The sequence below is a fragment of the Arachis hypogaea genome, chromosome 2, assembly GCF_003086295.3.
Source record: "Arachis hypogaea cultivar Tifrunner chromosome 2, arahy.Tifrunner.gnm2.J5K5, whole genome shotgun sequence".
NCBI classification, from domain to species: domain Eukaryota; kingdom Viridiplantae; phylum Streptophyta; class Magnoliopsida; order Fabales; family Fabaceae; genus Arachis; species Arachis hypogaea.
In genome coordinates this window covers 102,563,237-102,582,487 of record NC_092037.1, presented here as the reverse complement: position 1 = coordinate 102,582,487, position 19,251 = coordinate 102,563,237, and the positions used below count along the sequence as shown (strand labels likewise).

General features: G+C 30.7%; 3 protein-coding genes across 6 annotated transcripts; 2 read left to right on the top strand and 1 right to left on the bottom strand.

Moving 5' to 3' along the window:
• Positions 1–1,222: 1,222 nt before the first annotated feature.
• Positions 1,223–5,860, top strand: LOC112759856 (protein NUCLEAR FUSION DEFECTIVE 4-like). The gene is made up of 3 exons (XM_025808073.2): positions 1,223–2,570; positions 3,611–4,164; positions 4,869–5,860. Exons 1-3 carry the CDS (start codon positions 2,198–2,200, stop codon positions 5,757–5,759), a joined length of 1,818 nt encoding a protein of 605 aa, XP_025663858.1. The 5' UTR covers positions 1,223–2,197; the 3' UTR covers positions 5,760–5,860.
• A 2,759-nt stretch (positions 5,861–8,619) lies between these two features.
• On the top strand, positions 8,620–12,720 carry LOC112759814 (serine/threonine protein phosphatase 2A 57 kDa regulatory subunit B' beta isoform-like). 4 transcript variants are annotated; one of them, XR_003814787.2, is made up of 3 exons: positions 8,620–10,524; positions 11,736–12,116; positions 12,462–12,720. XR_003814787.2 is itself a non-coding variant. In XM_025808071.3 (3 exons), the coding sequence occupies exons 1-2, from the start codon at positions 9,391–9,393 to the stop codon at positions 12,057–12,059; spliced, it is 1,458 nt and encodes a 485-aa protein (XP_025663856.1). In that variant the 5' UTR covers positions 8,620–9,390; the 3' UTR covers positions 12,060–12,102; positions 12,462–12,720. The 4 variants fall into 4 exon arrangements, 2 of the variants coding, with proteins under 2 accessions (XP_025663856.1, XP_025663855.1); XR_011867806.1 differs by having other exon boundaries at positions 12,439–12,720; XM_025808071.3 differs by having other exon boundaries at positions 11,736–12,102.
• Positions 12,721–13,222: 502 nt separating this feature from the next.
• Positions 13,223–16,820, bottom strand: LOC112759798 (probable pectate lyase 12). Its single transcript, XM_025808069.3, has 5 exons — positions 16,548–16,820; positions 15,701–16,149; positions 14,332–14,582; positions 13,599–13,996; positions 13,223–13,496 (listed from the first exon to the last, which is right to left on the bottom strand). Exons 1-5 carry the CDS (start codon positions 16,787–16,789, stop codon positions 13,292–13,294), a joined length of 1,545 nt encoding a protein of 514 aa, XP_025663854.1. The 5' UTR covers positions 16,790–16,820; the 3' UTR covers positions 13,223–13,291.
• Between the last annotated feature and the right edge of the window lie 2,431 nt (positions 16,821–19,251).

The following is a 19,251-nucleotide window of genomic DNA, read 5'->3' as shown; positions in this document are numbered from 1 at the left end:
AAATCGTACGAACACTAACTTGATCGTCGGAGTATCCTTACAGGTGGCCACCCCCCATGCTTCACACCACCTCTAGCGTCTACAACTCACATCTTTGTCCTCGCTCCATGTCAATTCAGGGTCTCACCCGTTCCCATACTCATCACCATCCGACCCGTCGAATACTCAAGATCATCAGGTAACGAACAAAAAGTAAAACATTTTTGCTTTGTTTTTCATTTAATTTGAAGAACTCTTCTGATCATCATGATATATAGTTGTTATTTTATGAGGAAAAGAATATATATATCTTCAGTTATATGCTTACTTTTGCTTTAATTTGTAGAATGATTTTAATTTATTTTTTATTAAAAATAAATTAAACTGCATGAATTTTGCTTACTCTTTAAATTATATTATCTAAATATAAAGTGTTGGAAATAATGGTGTTGAATCTTTTATTTGATTATTTCTTTCCATACAACAAATAAAAGTGATTTTATCCAAAAAGTAAAATTATTATTCTTCAAAAAAGTGATATATATTCTTCAGCATGTGACCCTTTCCACCTTTCAAACAGATTCTTCCCAAGTGTGTGACCATTTCCATCAAGATTCATTGATGCTTAAGTGTTATTAAGCAATCATTTCTAACTGTATATACGATTAATAAATTATATTAGTTGTGCTATTTTTATTTTATATATTAATTTAATACCTACTTTTTATTATTAGAATAATAACAAATAACTTTATACTTCATCATCTAACAACAACTAAAAAAAAAAATAGAACCAATTACATAGAAAAAAAATAAACATTCTCAAAAAAACTAAAAAGTAAATCAATCAAATAGAAATTAGCTAGTTAGCAAATTATATTATTGTTGCTTTAATTTATATCCCTTGAAGTTAGAAAACAAATTCTTTTTGCATGATCAAACTAGATAGAAAGTTCAAAACAATTTTTTTTTCCTTAAAGAAAGAAAAATCTTAAATACCTTATCTCCCTTTTTTGAGAGAAGAGTATATATACAATTACAAAAGGACAATGCATATATCTTTTGATTTCCTTTAATTTATTCCCAAGTTTCCCACTGAATCCAAGTTCTTCCCTTGATGTTTGGTTAAGGAGCACTGTCTAGTGCTTATCAATTGGTGGAGAATAAAGTTCCCACATGAAACCTACTTTAATTTCTTTTCCAAAACCTTATAATATGGCATCCTCTAGTGTATATTTTTCTTATCCTAGTAGCCATTTATTTTGTCAATCATATCAAGATATGTAGCATTCAGAGTTTAATTTTACTATAATCTAAAAAGAAAAATGTTTGAGTAGTATACTTAAAAAAATTAATCCAAGTAATTAATTAATATAAGGGTAAAGTATACTTTCTGTCTTTGAAGTTTGGTAAAAAATTATCAAAAATATCCTTAAGTTTTATTTTGTTTCAATTTTATCTCAAAAGTTTTCAATTTGCATCAAATATATACTCGATGGCTAAATTTTCAAAAAATGTAAGACCAATATAACAATAATGTTTGAAAATTATGCTTGATTTGCTTGTATTGAGGGTTGTTCTTATGAAATTGTTGTTGAATTAATTTTACATTTTTTGAAAAATTAGCCGTCATGGATATATTTGATGCAAATCGAAAATTTTTTGGACAAAATTAAAACAAAATAAAATTTAGGAATATTTTTAAAACTTTTGTCAAATTTTAGAGATAAAAAATATACTTTATCCTTAATATAATTAATCTGTCTTAGTAAGATAAAACTTTATAATTGTTATATTAAAAAAATAAAAAAATTTAGGTGGATTTGATATTTGTTAGTCCATTATTAATATTAAGAAATAATACCCACCATCACATTCTTATAGAATTTGAAACCTTAGTTAAATCAATGTTATGTTGACACATACACAACTTGCAACACTAATACCTTAAATAAAAGATTATTAGATATGCATAATAGGGAGACAATGATAGATTTAAAAACTAAAGAATAATTAAGATGTCATTGTATGTGAATAGTAATAATACATAAAACAATAATGTTCTTTTTAAAAAAAATATATATATGTCTGGCCATAAAGACAAATAATACAGCATATAGTTGTGTGTAGAAATAATATATATTAGCCAACCCATGTGTACATAACATATATTATATGCATGGTTCCAAAATAGCCTAAGTTTCCTAAGAAGCAAAAAATGGTAGAAGCAGAGATGAGAAAAATGAAGAAGTTGAGCTACCAAATTGTAACTGGGAGGTGGTTCATGATCTTTGCCTCATGCTTAATCATGTCAGTTTCAGGAGCAACATACATGTTTGGTTTATACTCCAATGAAGTCAAATCCTCATTGGGATATGACCAATCTACCCTCAACTTGATTAGCTTCTTCAAGGACCTTGGTGCAAATCTTGGCATATTCTCAGGGCTTATCAATGAACTCACACCTCCATGGGTGATTCTCTCCATTGGTGCAGCCATGAACTTCTTTGGTTACTTCATGGTTTGGCTCTCTGTCACTGGCCACATTGCAATTCCCCACGTTTGGCAAATGTGCCTATACTTCTATATTGGTGCACAAATCCTTCCATTCTATATACTTTTCTATTTGTGTTCCATATGCATCAATTTATTCTCCAAAAAAAAAAATCAAACGTTTTAAATTTATCTTTGAAAGATACAGTTGTGAATCAAATGGATCATTTCATAAGTTAGATGATAAAACATAGCATAATTATTTTGCCACATATTATCATCTAATTTATTTTATGATACGTGAGATAAGTTTAAATTTTTGAGAATCAAATTGATAAATACCTAGTCTTTTAGGTAATGTTTGTTTTCAAGACTCATAATGAGATTTAGTACTATATTTAGTAGTTAGAAATTAAAACTAAAATTTCAATCTCAAAACTCAAAATTTCAATTTTGAGATTCAAAATTTTAGTACTTTTAAAAATTGAGGATATAGAGAACTTAAATTTTTTGAGATGAAAACTGAAATTTTAATTATATTTCTTCTCAAAAATACTCTTATTTAACCTTTTAAATTTTAAATTTGTTCTTTAATCTCTATATTTATCTTAATTAAACATAATACTGAGACATAACATAATCTAGTATACTTTATACCAGATATAATACAAAAATTTAATTTAGTCTCTGTCTCCTTTTCAAATGCAGCCTTAGGAACTATTTAGGATGCGTTTGTTTACAGGGACGGGAGACTAAGATAGGGACATAGAGTTGTATTTGACAAATAAGATATGAACAGAAATATTGTATTTAGAAACACTAAATTAGTGTATTTTGTGTCTATCCTAATAAAAAAGACATAAAAATACTAATAAGTGATACAACTTATTTTTTATTTTTATTTTATTAATTTTTTATAATTATATTTTTTATTATTATATATTTTTCTTAAATTTTTAAATAAAAAAATAAAAATAAATTAATTTTTATAATTTATTCTATTTTATCATTAAATAAAATACAAAAATACTAAATTCTATATCTTTATTTTTCATGTTCTAAGAAACAAATGTAGCCTTTACGACATTATTGTACCGTATTTAATATTGGTATTTGTATTTGTATTTGTGCGACATAGGAGCTAATTCGCAATCATTTGCCAACACTGGTGCATTGGTAACGTGTGTGAAAAGCTTCCCAAGAAGCCGAGGAAGTGTTATTGGGCTTCTAAAAGGCTATGTTGGACTAAGTGGTGCAATCTTCACTCAACTCTACCATGCTTTTTATGGTGATGATTCTAAGGCTCTCATCTTGCTCATTGGATATCTTCCTGCTGTTATAAGCTTCTTGTTTCTCCCCACGGTTCGAATCCTCGACATCGTTCCGCAACGGAAGGAGCTGAGAGTTTTCTACAAGCTTCTCTATATATCACTTGGTGTTGCTGCTTTTCTTATGCTGTTGATTGTGTTACAGAACAGGTTGAGTTTCAACAGGGTTCAGTACATTGTTGATGGCATCTTTGTTCTCTTGTTGCTCCTTCTTCCACTTGTTGTTGTCTTTAAAGAAGAACTTAACATCTTCAACAATCATAATAATAACATCAATCATGCTTCTTCTTCTTCTGATTTCAAAGTTGTCACACAAGTTCCATCTCCTGCTAGTGAATTGTCCCAACTAGAATCACAGTCACAGGTAGTGTTCAAATTTCAAGTGCAAGTAATTTAGTAATACTTTTGTTATGTGGATGTTATATATTAGTTAATATGTTCAGTATCTTATTAGATTGGTAAGTAATTTAATATAAAATTTAAGAGAAAATAAGTATGTGTTTAGTAGTTAAGACAAGACAATAATGTATAAACAAAAAGAAAAAAAATACTCTTTAACAGAAGAATAGAATATAAACAAGAACTTAGTTAACATCTGTTTTAAGGTCACATGATAAAATAAGTTTATCGTTAGTGATAAGTTTTAAATTTTTTTTATTTAATAAAAAAAATTAATATATAATTTTAACATATGTCCTCTTTAGAACACACTATAAATAACCATATAAATAATTTATTTTTTGAGTATTAAATATATTTTTATCTCTTTGTTCTTTTAGTGTTAGATATTATGTCTTAACTAGTAAATATGGTCTAAGATAATAAAAAATAATAGAAATTTTGTCTCTTTGTTAATGTTTAAATAGACAGATAAAAATTGGACAAATTATTGTGTTAAAATCTTTTCTTATCAAACATATTTGTGCCTCTCCTAGTATAAACAAAACCTTAATATTTTGTATCAAAATGCAATAGATTTTTTTTTATTTTTTCCTCTTAATTAATATTATAAAGTCTAATCTTTTATTATATAAATAAAATTTACACTTGGTAATATTAATTGAACAGGTAGCACCAAATTCAAATAGTGCCATTTCACATGGTGGAACTTCATGTCTAAGCAACATATTCAAACCCCCAAGCAGGGGAGAGGACTACACAATCTTGCAAGCACTTTTCAGCATTGACATGTTAATCCTCTTCATAGCAACAACATTTGGTGTTGGTGGAACATTAACAGCACTAGACAACTTGGGACAAATTGGTAAATCACTAGGTTATCCCAAAAAGAGCCTCACAACATTTGTATCCCTAGTTAGCATATGGAACTACCTCGGACGCGCCTCTTCAGGCTTCGCGTCCGAGGTATTCCTAAAAAAATACAAGTTCCCCCGGCCGTTGATGCTCTCACTTGTCATGCTTCTATCTTGCGTCGGCCACCTTCTAATCGCTCTTGGAATCCCAAATTCACTATACTTCGCCTCCGTGATCATCGGATTCTGCTTTGGAGCCATATGGCCATTAATGTTTGCAATCATATCCGAAATTTTCGGACTCAAGTACTACTCAACATTGTACAATTTTGGAGCTGTGGCTAGCCCTGTTGGATCATTCATACTAAATGTGAAAGTAACAGGCTCTTTGTATGATAAAGAAGCTTTGAAGCAATTGGAAATGAAAGGACTAGAAAGAAAAGTTGGACAAGACTTAACTTGTTTAGGAGTACAATGTTATAGGTTGCCATTTTTCATAATCACAGCATCAACATTAGTTGCTTGTTTAGTGTCATTTATTTTGGTCTTGAGGACTAGGGAATTCTATAAAGGTGACATTTATAAGAAGTTTAGGGTGGAAATTCAGACACATGAGGCAGAAATGGGAGCTTCAAAAGGTGAAAATCTTGCAGCCACTACCACAGCCAACATAGATGTGTCACATAATAAAGACAATGTAAAGTGAAAAAAAAAATTGTATGTATTCATAGTTTTCTTGATGTATGACTTATTATATGTTCATTTCATGTTGCTTTAATGAACTCGTATAGTAGAAGAATTAATACCCTTTGTTTTCTCTCTTATGTGCTTCTTTTCTTTTCTATGATGAACCAATTATCTAAATGTTAATGTTAGTAAGTGTGAGGAATGTTGAAATTAATTTCACATCAAAGAAAGCAATGAATAGTGAGGAATTTATAAAATAAGAAATTCATTAATTTACTACTTTAAGGTTTTAAATTGAATGTGGTGTCTTTTCATTTTATGTTCTCTCACTTTCTCCCCCTAAATTTTAGAGCTGTCTCCACATGATATAGATTTTAATATGATTATGCTACGGTGACTATGTAAATATTATTAAAATTAAAGTTACGTTTTTTTCTATATTTTAGTAACTTTTTTTTAACCAACACTTTTAAAATTGCATTGTTTAACAATAAAAAAGCATTACTTTAATTTTAGTAACATTTTTTGAAATACTATAATTATTATAGTCACCATAACATAGTCATATTAAAAGGATGGTATAGATATATTTCTCTTTATAGTATCTACTACTTTTTTTTGGATTGGTAATTTCAATTTTTTTTTGGGGGGTTATGGATAGGTATATATAGGTCTGAAACAGAGTAGGGTAAAGCCCAACTAAAGCCCAAGGCCCAAACCAAGGACCAACTTTTGTTTGTCTTTTTCACTAAGAAATATACAATGATTACTCTATAAAATAGGAACTATAGTCTATGGTAAAAACACAAAATGAAAAAAAAAATTGTGAACTATATACCTAACAATAAAAAATTACTATTTTAAAGAAGATGAAAAAAAAATTCCATTGACCTTATTATGATTTAGTATTTTCGATTTGAATAGAATTATTTTAGGCAACAAACACATAATATGATTCCAAGTTTCCAACTAAAACAACTAGAGAATAAGGGTAGTCATTATCTACATGCATAACAACCATAAGAATTAAAAAAAAAGTTATTTATGAATGGTTAACCTTTTCTTTTCTCTAGTTATTTGTTTAGCTAAAAATTAGTACTATAAATAAATAAAATCTAAATGCCACCGCATTTGCAGTTCATTCTCTGAAATCTAATGTGATTCCGTTGAATGCTTCATTAAAGTGCAAAACAACAAGTATATAAAGTTGAAATCTATATTAATCTAACAAATAATAATAATAATAATAATAATAATAATAATAATAATAATAATAATAATCTCTAGCTAGGTCCCTTGTTGACCCCTAAATAACACTAGCACAGTATCACCCTTTTTTATTTTCAAACCGACAAATATATACATTATGTACTATGCTTGATTTATTCATTACTATATATAATATCATATAATTATATAAGCCCTACATATGCATCATGCATGGCATGAAAATAAGAATATCTTGTGGCTAATATTCACCAACCAATTTTGTTTCAATATTTATGTTACCCTATTTGCCAACCCGACCAGTCAACCTAACAAGCTACTATGTATACTAGGTACTAAATCTATAAATAATTGGAGTTGACTAAATTTCTTGTTAAAATTTAGTCCACAAAAGGATGCAATAAGGAACAACAGCGATGGATGGATATGGATCGTTAAATTTGAAAGAGGAATGACTAATTAAATTTAAATGTTTTCATATCATATATATATATATATAAAGTATATATATGCACGGGGCTTCATCACTTTATTGATTTTCTTGTCACGTAAATTACATTACTCATCTTTCACCTTTTTTCCCCCTCAACTTATAAAATAAAGTTGGCTAAAGTTGGTTGTTTTTTTTATTATTATTTTCATGATTCAAATTTGAATAGACAAAAATATATAGATTAATCAATATTTATCCATGCTTTGGTCAAATTGTACATGGATCTAATCTTTATATAACACATCATCTCTTGAATCAAAAAGAGATAATGCTACATTAATCAATGGTGGCCCAACAGTTGATCAAATTTTATTAAGTACTAGGATTTTAAATGTACATAATAAAAATAAATGTGAAAATAATTAAGATGTTAAAGAATTTATTTTTTGGTAAATTATATTTCGGCTAAAATTTTTATGGACACGAATTAAAAAAATTAAAAATATATACTAAATATTTTTTAATTCTTTTTATATAAAATAATATATATGACATACCTTTATTATGAAAGAAAAAATAGCTTTTTCTTTGCCAAATTAGATATCCCCACTAAATACATCAATTAACTTGATATAAGACTTAGGAATTAACCTAGAGTTAGAACATTATATGTAGATATCATTTTCACACAAAAATTGACATTAGAACTTCTACTATATGAGTTCATAATGATAATAAAATCTAATGTTAAAAGACATAACTCAGTAAAACTTTTGGTATTTAAATTAGTATTTGTTTTTAGAGATTGAATTTGAAATTAAAAAATTGAAATTTAATATTATATTTAATAATTAAAAATTGAAACTAAAATTTTAAATATATTTTATTTAATAACTAAAAATATTTTTGTAAATATTTTTATTTTATTTTTATATTTATTTTAAATTAAATATAATACAAAAAAATACAATTTTTTTCATTCTCCTTTTAAATGAACCCTAAAATAACAGAAGACGTGGCAGCTAAGTAGTGAGTGATGTATACGACAACGTGTGCCACGTGGGCAAATCTTAATTCATTATTCTTCACTTACAAGCCACGTATTACACGGACCAACTTCAACTAACACTACCCATTACTCGACACTCTTGTGGCTTTCATTCATCTCATTCACTTTAGCAAATTCATCTCTAATCTTGTGACATTCTCCATTGTGATATATTTTGTGTTATGTATTTTAATGATGAATGTTACTAAGATATGAAAAGATAGTGTAGTATTTTCTAAAAATTAATTTGTATTGATTACAAGAAATGTTAGTATAAGTAGCATTTAAAAGCAATTAATTGATTACAACAAATCTTTAAATAAAATTAACAAAAAAAACATAGCGCTTCAGGAACTACCTTGTTTTTCTAAAATACATTCGTACTCAAATTTTAAAAAATGAGTAATTTATATTTTGAAAAAATAAATTTTTACAACTGGTATTAATGTAAATCCATAATTACTTACTTTTTCGTGAATATCGCAACCTTTCTCTAATCTCTTAATCTTAATTATCCTCACTTCACTCTCTTCTCTCTCTCTCCCTCTCTCTCTCTCTCTCTCTGACTCTTCTCTGCAGACATCACTGCGGCGCTTCCGCCGCCGGGAAACACCTCAGACCTATCACAGCTCCGGCGACCACATCTCCGATGATTCCCTACTCCGATCCCTAGCTCCCTTGATCTCCACAAGCACTTTCCACCGCTATCATTCTCCATCTCCATCTTCTACTTCGTCATCATCTTCTTAGCTTTATTTCAGATCCGTTCTCCTGGGATTCGCGATGCAAAAATCGAGGAATAACGACGCATTCATGGATTACAGAACCATCTTATGAGAATCTCTTTGCCGAATCCATCGAAATCCAAATCGGAGCAGCTACTGCTACCTGTGGTGGATCGCAATCCTTAGGGTTAGGGTTCCAGCTCAAATTTCCGGCAAAATGTTGAAGAAATTCATGGGAGGAGGGAACAAGAAGCCCTCCAAGTCCGACTCCGCCGATGCTATCGCCGGCACCGGCAACAATGTCGTCGTCAACCACGCCTCCCGTGGAGCTTTACCTGCGCCGGCGCCAAATTCCGCTGGAATACCGTCTGCTCCGCCTCCACCGTCTGGTGTCATGGAGGTCCTGCCGGCGTTCCGCGACGTTCCGGTGGGGGAACGGCAGAATCTGTTCCTCCGTAAGCTTCAGGTTTGTTGCTTCGTCCTCAACTTCTCCGACACGCTGAAGAACGTTAGAGAGAAGGAGATCAAGCGGCAAACGCTGATGGAGCTCGTTGAGTTCATCCAATCTGGCTGCGGAAAATTATCGGAGAATTGCCAAGAAGAAATGATTCGAATGATTTCGGTTAACATTTTCCGGTGCCTCCCTCCGGCGTCGTACGAGAACACCGGGCAAGAAGCCACCGACCCCGAGGAGGAGGAGCCTTCTATGGATCCCGCCTGGCCTCACTTGCAACTTGTTTACGAGCTTCTCCTGCGATACGTTGTTTCTTCAGACACCGATACGAAGGTTGCGAAACGGTACATTGATCACTCTTTCGTGTTGAAATTGCTTGATTTGTTTGACACAGAGGACCCTAGGGAGCGTGAGTATCTGAAAACTATACTTCACCGTATATATGGAAAATTCATGGTTCATAGACCGTTTATTAGGAAGGCGATTAATAATATATTCTATCGGTTTATATATGAGACTGAGAGGCATAGTGGAATTGGTGAGCTTTTGGAGATTCTTGGTAGTATTATTAATGGATTTGCGTTGCCAATGAAGGAGGAGCATAAGTTGTTCCTTGTGAGGGCTTTGTTGCCTTTGCATAAGCCTAAGTCGCTCGCCATGTACCAGCAGCAGTTGTCTTACTGCATTACTCAGTTTGTTGAGAAGGATTTCAAGCTTGCAGATACCGTTATTAGGGGCTTGCTCAAGTACTGGCCTGTTACCAATTGCCAGAAGGAGGTTCTCTTCCTTGGAGAACTCGAGGAAGTGCTCGAGGCCACGCAGCCTGCCGAGTTCCAGCGCTGCATGGTTCCCCTTTTTAGACAGATTTCCCGCTGCCTCAATAGCTCTCACTTTCAGGTTTGTGGAAATTTAAGTTTCTAGTTTTCATAGTGATATGTATGTTTATGTAGAATTGAATTCTGATAAAAAGAAATTGACGTGCTCTTCTAATCATGTATTACCACATAAGTGAAATTGTTGGATTCTTACCCTTGCTATCTTAAAAGTCAAGCAAACCAGATAATATATGATTAGTTGACAGTGTAAAACAATTTGCAGAGGTACCGTTTCATATGGTTATAGATTTGAAATGTTCAGCCTCTACTTCCTATGTAAAGATACATTTTCGTTTATGGCATATATAAGTTTCAGATGGAGTAGTATAAGTATCACTGTCAAGTGTCAACTGCTTAATTAGTAATATTCCATTGTCATATTCTTTTTCTGCTTCTCTTTGCATGCCTCCAAAGTTTATCTTGATTGAATCTGATTTTGATGAAGCTATGGACTTGTAGTTGAAGTTGCTTTTTATGCCTTTTGCATCTAGTAGTGATTCACTGTTTGATAAGAAAAAATACTTCTGTATCATGTTATCCATTGATATGTGAAAAAATATGCATGATCTAATATTTCACTTAATTGGAAGCCTTTAACACACAAAAATTTAAAAATAGAGGGCAAATATGCACATATGTATTCATGTCGATCTTTCTTCTTTTCCTTAATAGTTTTGCATTTTATCTTATAATACATTTGAATTAAGTTTTTTTATATGCTCCTTGACAATATTTCATTTACCTAGTGGAAATAAGGCTTTGTTGTTGTTTATTTATTTATCTGGGGGAGGGGTACTACAATTCAATATCCTTAATATTTTCCATTTGTTCAGCCTTTTAGCTTAACTGTTGCTTTGTTCCCTTATAAATGTAGATTATTAAGCTGCAGTATCAGGTGGATATATTTGTATGGAGATAGTTATGTTGAATGTTTTTATTGCATTTTCAAGAAGCAGAATTTTGTCGCTTGAAAAATGTTGAGAAATTTCGTTCTAACCAATTGATGTGAATATTACTAAGGCTTATGTAAATTTTGAATTTACACCATTGGCTGAATATTGGTTCTTTCTTCTTTTTGGCCTTAAATATCTCCCTTACATTAGCTAAAAGAATAAAGGAACTTAAAATTTCAAAATCTTGTAGTAAAAAGTGACCTTCAATCCAACAGTGGATCAAAATCACATTGAATGTTGTTCCCTTCGAAGTCTTTGCTTAGATACATTTGCAATGCAGGTTGCCGAGCGGGCTCTCTTTTTGTGGAATAATGAGCACATCGTGAGCTTAATTGCCCAAAACAGAGCCGTAATATTACCAATATTATTTCATGCACTTGAGAAAAATATATCGAGTCATTGGAACCAGGCTGTTCACGGGCTTACTATGAATGTTCGCAAGATGTTTTTGGAAATGGACGCTGAGTTGTTCGAACAATGTCAGAGACAACATGCAGAGAAAGAGGCTAACGCGAAAGATGTTGAAGAGCAGAGGGAACTAAATTGGAAGAGAATAGCAGATGCTGCCGCACAAAATGGGGTGGATGATATGGTCACAGATTAGCTTCCATAGATTACCACTGAAACTGCAAGTGTGAATTTAATAGGTGAAGAATGATGAGTACGCCACTCTCCATAATCGTGTCATAATTTATTGGTTTTTTTCTTTTATATACATATATATAATTTCCAGCCTAATTTTTTACCACGAATATCTTATATTTCTCTCTTTTGGGATAATCAGCATTTTGAAGAGAGCAGTCATTAATGTAACTTATTGGAAATTGTTAGCAATTTTTTTTGTTTACAAGTTCTAAGCAATGTCTGCAGATTAAGGATGTTTTGTGAAACACTTTCATGTATTTTTCTCCTTTTACAAAGAGAAATACGGAAAAGGTCTTTTCTTGTTCTTTTATTGTTACCATATTAATAACAAAATCTAGTGTTTTTGTTTTATTGCATTCAGATAGGACTTGATGATTGAAGGCATTATGCAGTAAATGATTGAAGCAACTATGTATCAAAAGCTAAAAGGTGATTGTAAATTTGTAACTGAAAGTTGCTTATTCTCATATGACACAAGAGGCACCTATGCCACGAGGTTGATGGCTGAAAAAAAAATGTACATATTCTAGTATGGATAGCTTTCTTTTACATTCCTTTGAATGAGAATAGTTAAGACATGAGTTCCAATGGATACGGATCATAATCTCCATATATTCTAATTATGGGTCGCAACTGTGAGGGCATATACAAATACAATTCACAATAATTGTCTTAAGAAAAAAAAAAAAAGAGTCATGCAATTATGTAGTTTAGGGTGGGTTGATCTTTCTCTCTTTTCAAGCACGCAATATAATCAATTTTGGACAGTAGTTAAAATAGACGAGTTTAACTGCTATGTATTCCTGATGACGTGTCAATGAGAAAATTACAAAAATAAAAATAGATATGTTGTTGTTGTTTAGAGTGATGACCACCATTAATCTGCTCCCACTTTTGCTTAATTTATTAACAATATATTATCTTTTCAAATCCTTGAATTAAAATATAAGAGGATAAATGCATTTTCTCCTCACGCATAGTTGGAGGAATATTATGAAATTAAACCAAATGATGATTAAGAGATTCTATTATGAAACTAAAATTGGGGATTATTAGATAAAGTTGCATATTTCAAGTCAAGTTGAAGAAAGAAAGGCTCTAAAAATGTACTGGTTAAAGGGATGTCCTAACTTTTAAGGCTCCTTTTCATTTAACAGTCAAAGAAAGATAAGCAAACTCAATAAACAATTGTTATAGTACTAATGTTATTAGGGGAGTAATTGTGTGAGATAACAAGCAGAGCATTGTAACAAGAACAGATACAAATGTGAAAGTATGTGAAGGTGGAAACAGCATTGCAGCCTTTGACATTTCATCAGTGAATTCTGGACCGTTTGTTGAAATATAACTGCCACCATCGTTGGGTCCTCTAGTCCACATGCCAAGGTTATTGTCCCTGCTCATTCACCAACCATGTTAATTAACCTCATTACATTTTCATATATGAACTGCATATCAATTTCTTAATAAGACTAGTTTATAATATTAATGTTAATACCTAGCCACACCAAGAACTCCAGCAGACATAGTAAGCAATGAAATGCGATCCGCAGACTTAGGCTCCACACTATAAGCCTTCTCATACTTAACCTCAGCACCTTCCCCTGATGGAACAAAGAATGCTCCATTCACCATCACATCCCCTTCTGACCTCCAATTCCACCCTGTCCACTCGCCTTCCCCGACATCCAACCGCTTTGTCACTTGCTTGGCAAATGAGTTGTCCGGAGCAGTGTATCGATTCCCCTGACTATTAATAGTAGGGGATCCACTGCCCCCGATTGCATACATCTGCCAAGCAGTGAAGTCGTTATTGACTATGTGAACATATCCTAGCCTGCAACGTGGCATGCGCTGGACGAGTTTTTCGCCGAAATGGTTAAAGGCAATGGTAACCTGCAACAAGGTTGGTGGCTAGATTGTAAGAAAAGAAAAATTTTCTTCTCAATAATTTTACAGAGAGTATGTTAAAAATGAGATGAAAGTTAACTACAAATGATTAATAACTACTCATATGTAGCAATTCATTCGCTAACAACAAATTCTTAAACGAAAATTTGATCCGTAACGGATTAGTTTTTAGTTTGCTTATCGGGAAAAACTGTAAAAAAAAAAAATAATAATATCACTAACTGAATATTTATGTGAGGATGCATAATTAAATTTTAAGGTGCATGTTTGTGAGGTTGGGCTTGGGCTCAAATTGGGTAATTGGGCCAGGACTGGATTACCTGCATGGCTGAGTCAGGTAAGTAGTGGTCACTATGGCCCAAGAGCATTACGTCATTGTGATGAGAAAAGTGGTTGTTGGACACAGTGATGGCAGTTGAGCCCATAACTGCATCAATAAGCCCATCCTTGCAACGAGATAGAGTGCAGTGATCGATCCAGATGTCATGCGATCCAAATATGGATATGCCATCACCGTCCGATTCAGTGCGGTATCCATAGTGCTCTGGACTCGATCGCACCATAGCATTACCTGTAAAGAAAAAGAGTTTAATAGTATTTCATTTGATAGGATTTGTATCTTTTATGGAAGAATTTAATTTTAATACAATACAGTCGTGCAATCACAGTCGTTCTTTTAGATGACCATTCACGCGATTCATATAAAAAATAATTATTTTTATTAATATAATATTATGTAATTGGATGCATGTAAAAAACGATTTATATTGACAGTGTATTAAAATTAATTTTTTTAAAAAAAATAATATACTTTTAAAAAATGTTTATCGGACTAAATATATAATATAATGTGTTTATTATTTTCAAAATAGACAAATATATTTTAATTTTATTAATATTCAAATAACTTAATGCCACTTGTGAAAGGACACCTTTGAAAAAAAAGAAAAAAAAAGGTAACAAACAAACACAATGATAAACCTCACTTTCCTAGCAGCACAATTCAAGAAAAAGGGAGGGAGAAGAAAATATTGGTACCAGTATTATATTATTTAGATTTTAAATTTCAAGATTCTACTTTACTTTCTAGGAGTGTTAATCTAGAGCTTGGGTATCCAAAGTGAGAGATTAATATTATTTAATTACTTAAATAAGTCTATTTAAAATATATAGAGACAAAGTTTATCAATTATATCTTTGTCCATATCTGACTTTATTCAAAAAGCGGAAAATAGGTTTGGTTACTGCTTTGAAATAAGAATCAAAGACGTTGAATTGTTGAGAATAAACACATATCTAAAGAAGAAAAAATAACTTAATATTGTCCTTTTTTTAGGAGATATTTTAAGGCTTTTTCTTTTATTAAAATAAAGAAAATAATACAAATTTTGACATAAACTTAATATTATGCTTATTTAAGGCAATATATTTTGAAAATTGATATTTGCATTTTTTCTATCATTTTTTATCAATTACTTTTAATACAAAAACAATTGTGAGAAAATGGAAAAAAGGTAATGCCTCATTTTTTTTTTCAAATTTCTTAATTTTTTTTTCTTTTAAGAAAAGGACAAATGCCAATGGTTTATTCGGACAAACAAAAAGGACATAAATCTACTGTCCATGATCTATCTCCGAAAATAATTAACCTAACCTAACCATAATATTTGAAATTAATTTCTTAATTACCTGAGGGGTGACAATGGTGAATGTGAATGTTATGTATGATAACATTGCTAATATATTGAAGAGTAATGCACCCTCCACCAACAATGTGCACATCAGCACCACGCCCATCAATGGTCTTGAAGCTATTGAAGATGAGTTCTTGTGAAAGCTTAATCATCATGTTACTAGGAAACACTATCCAAAGTGGCTCATTTTGAATCACGGCATATCTTAGGGTTCCGGGTTTAGGGTTTACAGCATCATTGTCTGACGAATCGGTTACTATGTAGAACTCGCCACCTTTTCCCCCCTTTGCGTTTTGACCGAACCCAATTGCGCAATCGGCTAGCCTTTGTCTGTTTTGGGCCCAATTTGGGTCACATTTCCAGCAATCATCAATGGGGTTCCCTGTTAGGCATGATGATGATGATGCTAACATCTCCCTTCTTGCTATTGAAGCATTAATCTTACTACAAAAATAAAGTGTCATAATATAAGATACTTTAGTTATATGACTCATCTTAATTACATTAGTATTTCTAATTATTCTAATGATAGAAAAGTGCTATTAATTTAGTGCATAAAAAATATTTATTTGAAATAATATATATGAGGAGAGTTATAAATGAACATTATTAGCAACACCTACATTTTATTGTGAGTGCATTATTACACTTGAATCTCTCCCCTTAGTAACTAGCAATAATAAACTCCAAGCCAAAAAGATAATTATTTCATAAAAAAGGGAAAATAAATTTAAAAAATAAACTAAAAAAAAGAAGAAATTGAGCATGTCCTGGATTATCAAGATCTAAGTTTAAGTAATGTTGGAAGATTGAAACAGAGAGAAAGTAGTAAGAAGTAGTACCTATGAAGTTGTGTAACAAGAGCTTCAGGGTTTGGATGTTGTCCTTGGAGTGTGAGATTCACCATTGTTGCTCTTCCATGATCCACAATAATGCATCCAAATAATACATATGTTATTGTTACCACAATGCACCTTCTTTGGAACATTATTCTTCTGCTTCTTTGGAAGAGTTTCACTCTCTCTCTCTCTCTCTCACTTAGGTGCATAAATGGAGAAGCTCCGTGATCATAGGGATTAGACATAAAATAAAAGTTTTCATAGTTTTTACAAGAACAAAAATCCCTACTCAGAAGTATATTGAAAATTCTTAATCGATTTTTAATCATTTATTTAATTGTTCTGAGTAATTTGAGTAATTTTTGTTACTGATTAAAATAAAATATATAGTTAGTGCACGTGGTTATTTATCAGAAAGTGAAAATTCAGATGCAGTCGACTTCACGTGAAATCAACTGCATCTGAGTTTCCACTTTATCAGAATCGCGGAAATCAATTATTTAGATGACTAAGGATCAATTAGAGATTTTTTAATATAATATTTGAAAATTTTGAAGAAAAAGAGTGTGTAACGAATTGTTTATTGTTTAAACCTTCTTCTTTAACATTTTGTGAAACAAGGTCTTTTATTTTTTTTATTTATTACATTAACTATAGGAGTATACATTGAGTTGTTCTAAATTTCTAACTAGAGTTAACCGTTAAATAAGGACACAAAAAGGTTAATATTAGGTTTTGAGAGTTGTGAGGACTCCAAGAAAGTTATGTATGGACAATGGACACATTACACAGTACAATGTTGTTGGTACCACCATAATGGATGGTGATGGTACTCCTCATACTGACAACTTTAATTTAATATTTGTTTTATAATAATAAAAAATTAATAATGGCTCCTATTTCTTTGACTTTTTGCTTATATGGAAATAAAAATAGTGATATATTTTAATATTGTAATTTTTTTTATTTTTTTATACTATAGAAAGTACACAAATCAGATGATCCGATTTTTGAATCTCAAAATTTTTTTATTTTTTTAACACAAATCAGACGATCTAATTTTTATACTTATCACAAATTAAATAGTTCAATTTCTATACCTCTAACAAATTAAACAGTCTGATTTTTACTTTTCTAATAAAATGATTCCACCTTTAAAAATAACACCCAAACAGTCCGTATTTAAAAAAAAAACATCATCACCACTCTAATATCAAAAACAAAAACTTCTATTTCTTTCACGAATGACTATTGAATATTGACTCTTAGCAATGAAAAAAGGTAGGTGAATTTCCAACATTCTTGATTCTTGCTTGCCCCTTCATTTAATTAACTTCCTTTTGACCTTTTGGACTTCCATTGCATCTTGTCACATGTTCACCTTCATTCTCAGGATATAATTCGATTTCAAACATTAAGTTAAAAGATAAACATTATCTTATAAAAATTATTAAGATTATTTTCTTAATAAGTGTAAAATTTGTGATAGATATTAGCAAATCATACTATGTAATATATTAGAATAATATAGAGTAAAGTATCTACTTTTTCTTTTTGTGACACCCGCAAATCCGTCACAAGATGAAAAAGTAACAAAAGGCATCGTTAAATGAAAATTATTAGTTAGAACTTAGAACCATATAATCTGCCATAAAATAAATAAAAGTAATCATGCTTGCATGCTTTTGCTTGGCATCCTCGACCTTTATTAATACTATATAAGTAAAATGTTGGGAGACAATTTAGGAATGTTGAAAACACGATATAATAATATGAACTAAAAACATAAGAAATTATTAAAATACTTTGCCACATGTTTACACGATTCCTGAAGTTATATAGAGCCGCAAACCCAACTTTAAATAACAAATGTATATGTATGTTTTATTCCATTGTAATTTTTAAAATGCATAAAGTACAAAGTTAAGTCACCAAAAAAAAACCTCAAAGTTAAATATCAAAGATGGGATAAATGATCTCTATTTTACTAACAATTAATGGTGGAAACAAAAATACATAGAAACAATAAAAACTTTACCCTAATTTCTAGAGCTTTTTTACTTGGTTCAATATGAAAATGGTGCAATCCATAACAGCAATTATGACTTTTATTTGAGACTGAATGGCACATGCAACCACTGCAAGAAATGTGACACTTTTTTTCCTATGGTGTCACCGATGTAATAGTACAGTGGCTCCACCACTTTGACCAATATCCTCACATACACTTTTTTCTCATTTGTTTAGCTAATAAAATGGAAAAGATTTCGAATATTCCTAAAACATGTAATTTTAATGGATTAATAGTCAAATTAATTCTTAAAAGATAAGACATTCTTTAAAAAAAATATTTTAGGGAGTTAATATTTTTATTAAAATCTGGTCAACACTTAACTAACAAAAAAAAGTGAATAATTTCACACCATTAAAAATACTAGAAAAAAGTTTGATAACAACAAATTTTCAGTCATAATTAGCCAAAATTTTCTATAATTTATTTCATTTATATCACTTAATAACAGTTTTATTTTTTATCCCACTCTCTTATCATTTCACTTATTATATTCTTATCAACTTCACTTATTATCATACCCCTTATTATTAGCATTCTTGTAATCAATACTTAATATTCTCGTTTATAATTTAATTTTTATATTTAACAATACATTAAATAATAATAATAATAATAATAATAATAATAATAATA

Excerpts from the sequence above, each read along its gene's own strand:
- LOC112759856 (XM_025808073.2), top strand. The coding sequence starts at position 2,198 with ATGGTAGAAGCAGAGATGAGAAAAATGAAGAAGTTGAGCTACCAAATT. Across the intron at positions 2,571-3,610 it reads GTGCCTATACTTCTATATTG|GAGCTAATTCGCAATCATTT; the intron begins GTGCACAAATCC and ends TGTGCGACATAG. Across the intron at positions 4,165-4,868 it reads AACTAGAATCACAGTCACAG|GTAGCACCAAATTCAAATAG; the intron begins GTAGTGTTCAAA and ends TTAATTGAACAG.
- LOC112759814 (XM_025808071.3), top strand. The coding sequence starts at position 9,391 with ATGTTGAAGAAATTCATGGGAGGAGGGAACAAGAAGCCCTCCAAGTCC. Across the intron at positions 10,525-11,735 it reads TCAATAGCTCTCACTTTCAG|GTTGCCGAGCGGGCTCTCTT; the intron begins GTTTGTGGAAAT and ends TTTGCAATGCAG.
- LOC112759798 (XM_025808069.3), bottom strand. The coding sequence starts at position 16,789 with ATGTCTAATCCCTATGATCACGGAGCTTCTCCATTTATGCACCTAAGT. Across the intron at positions 16,150-16,547 it reads CTTGTTACACAACTTCATAG|TAAGATTAATGCTTCAATAG; the intron begins GTACTACTTCTT and ends TTATTTTTGTAG. Across the intron at positions 13,497-13,598 it reads GGAGTTCTTGGTGTGGCTAG|GGACAATAACCTTGGCATGT; the intron begins GTATTAACATTA and ends GTGAATGAGCAG.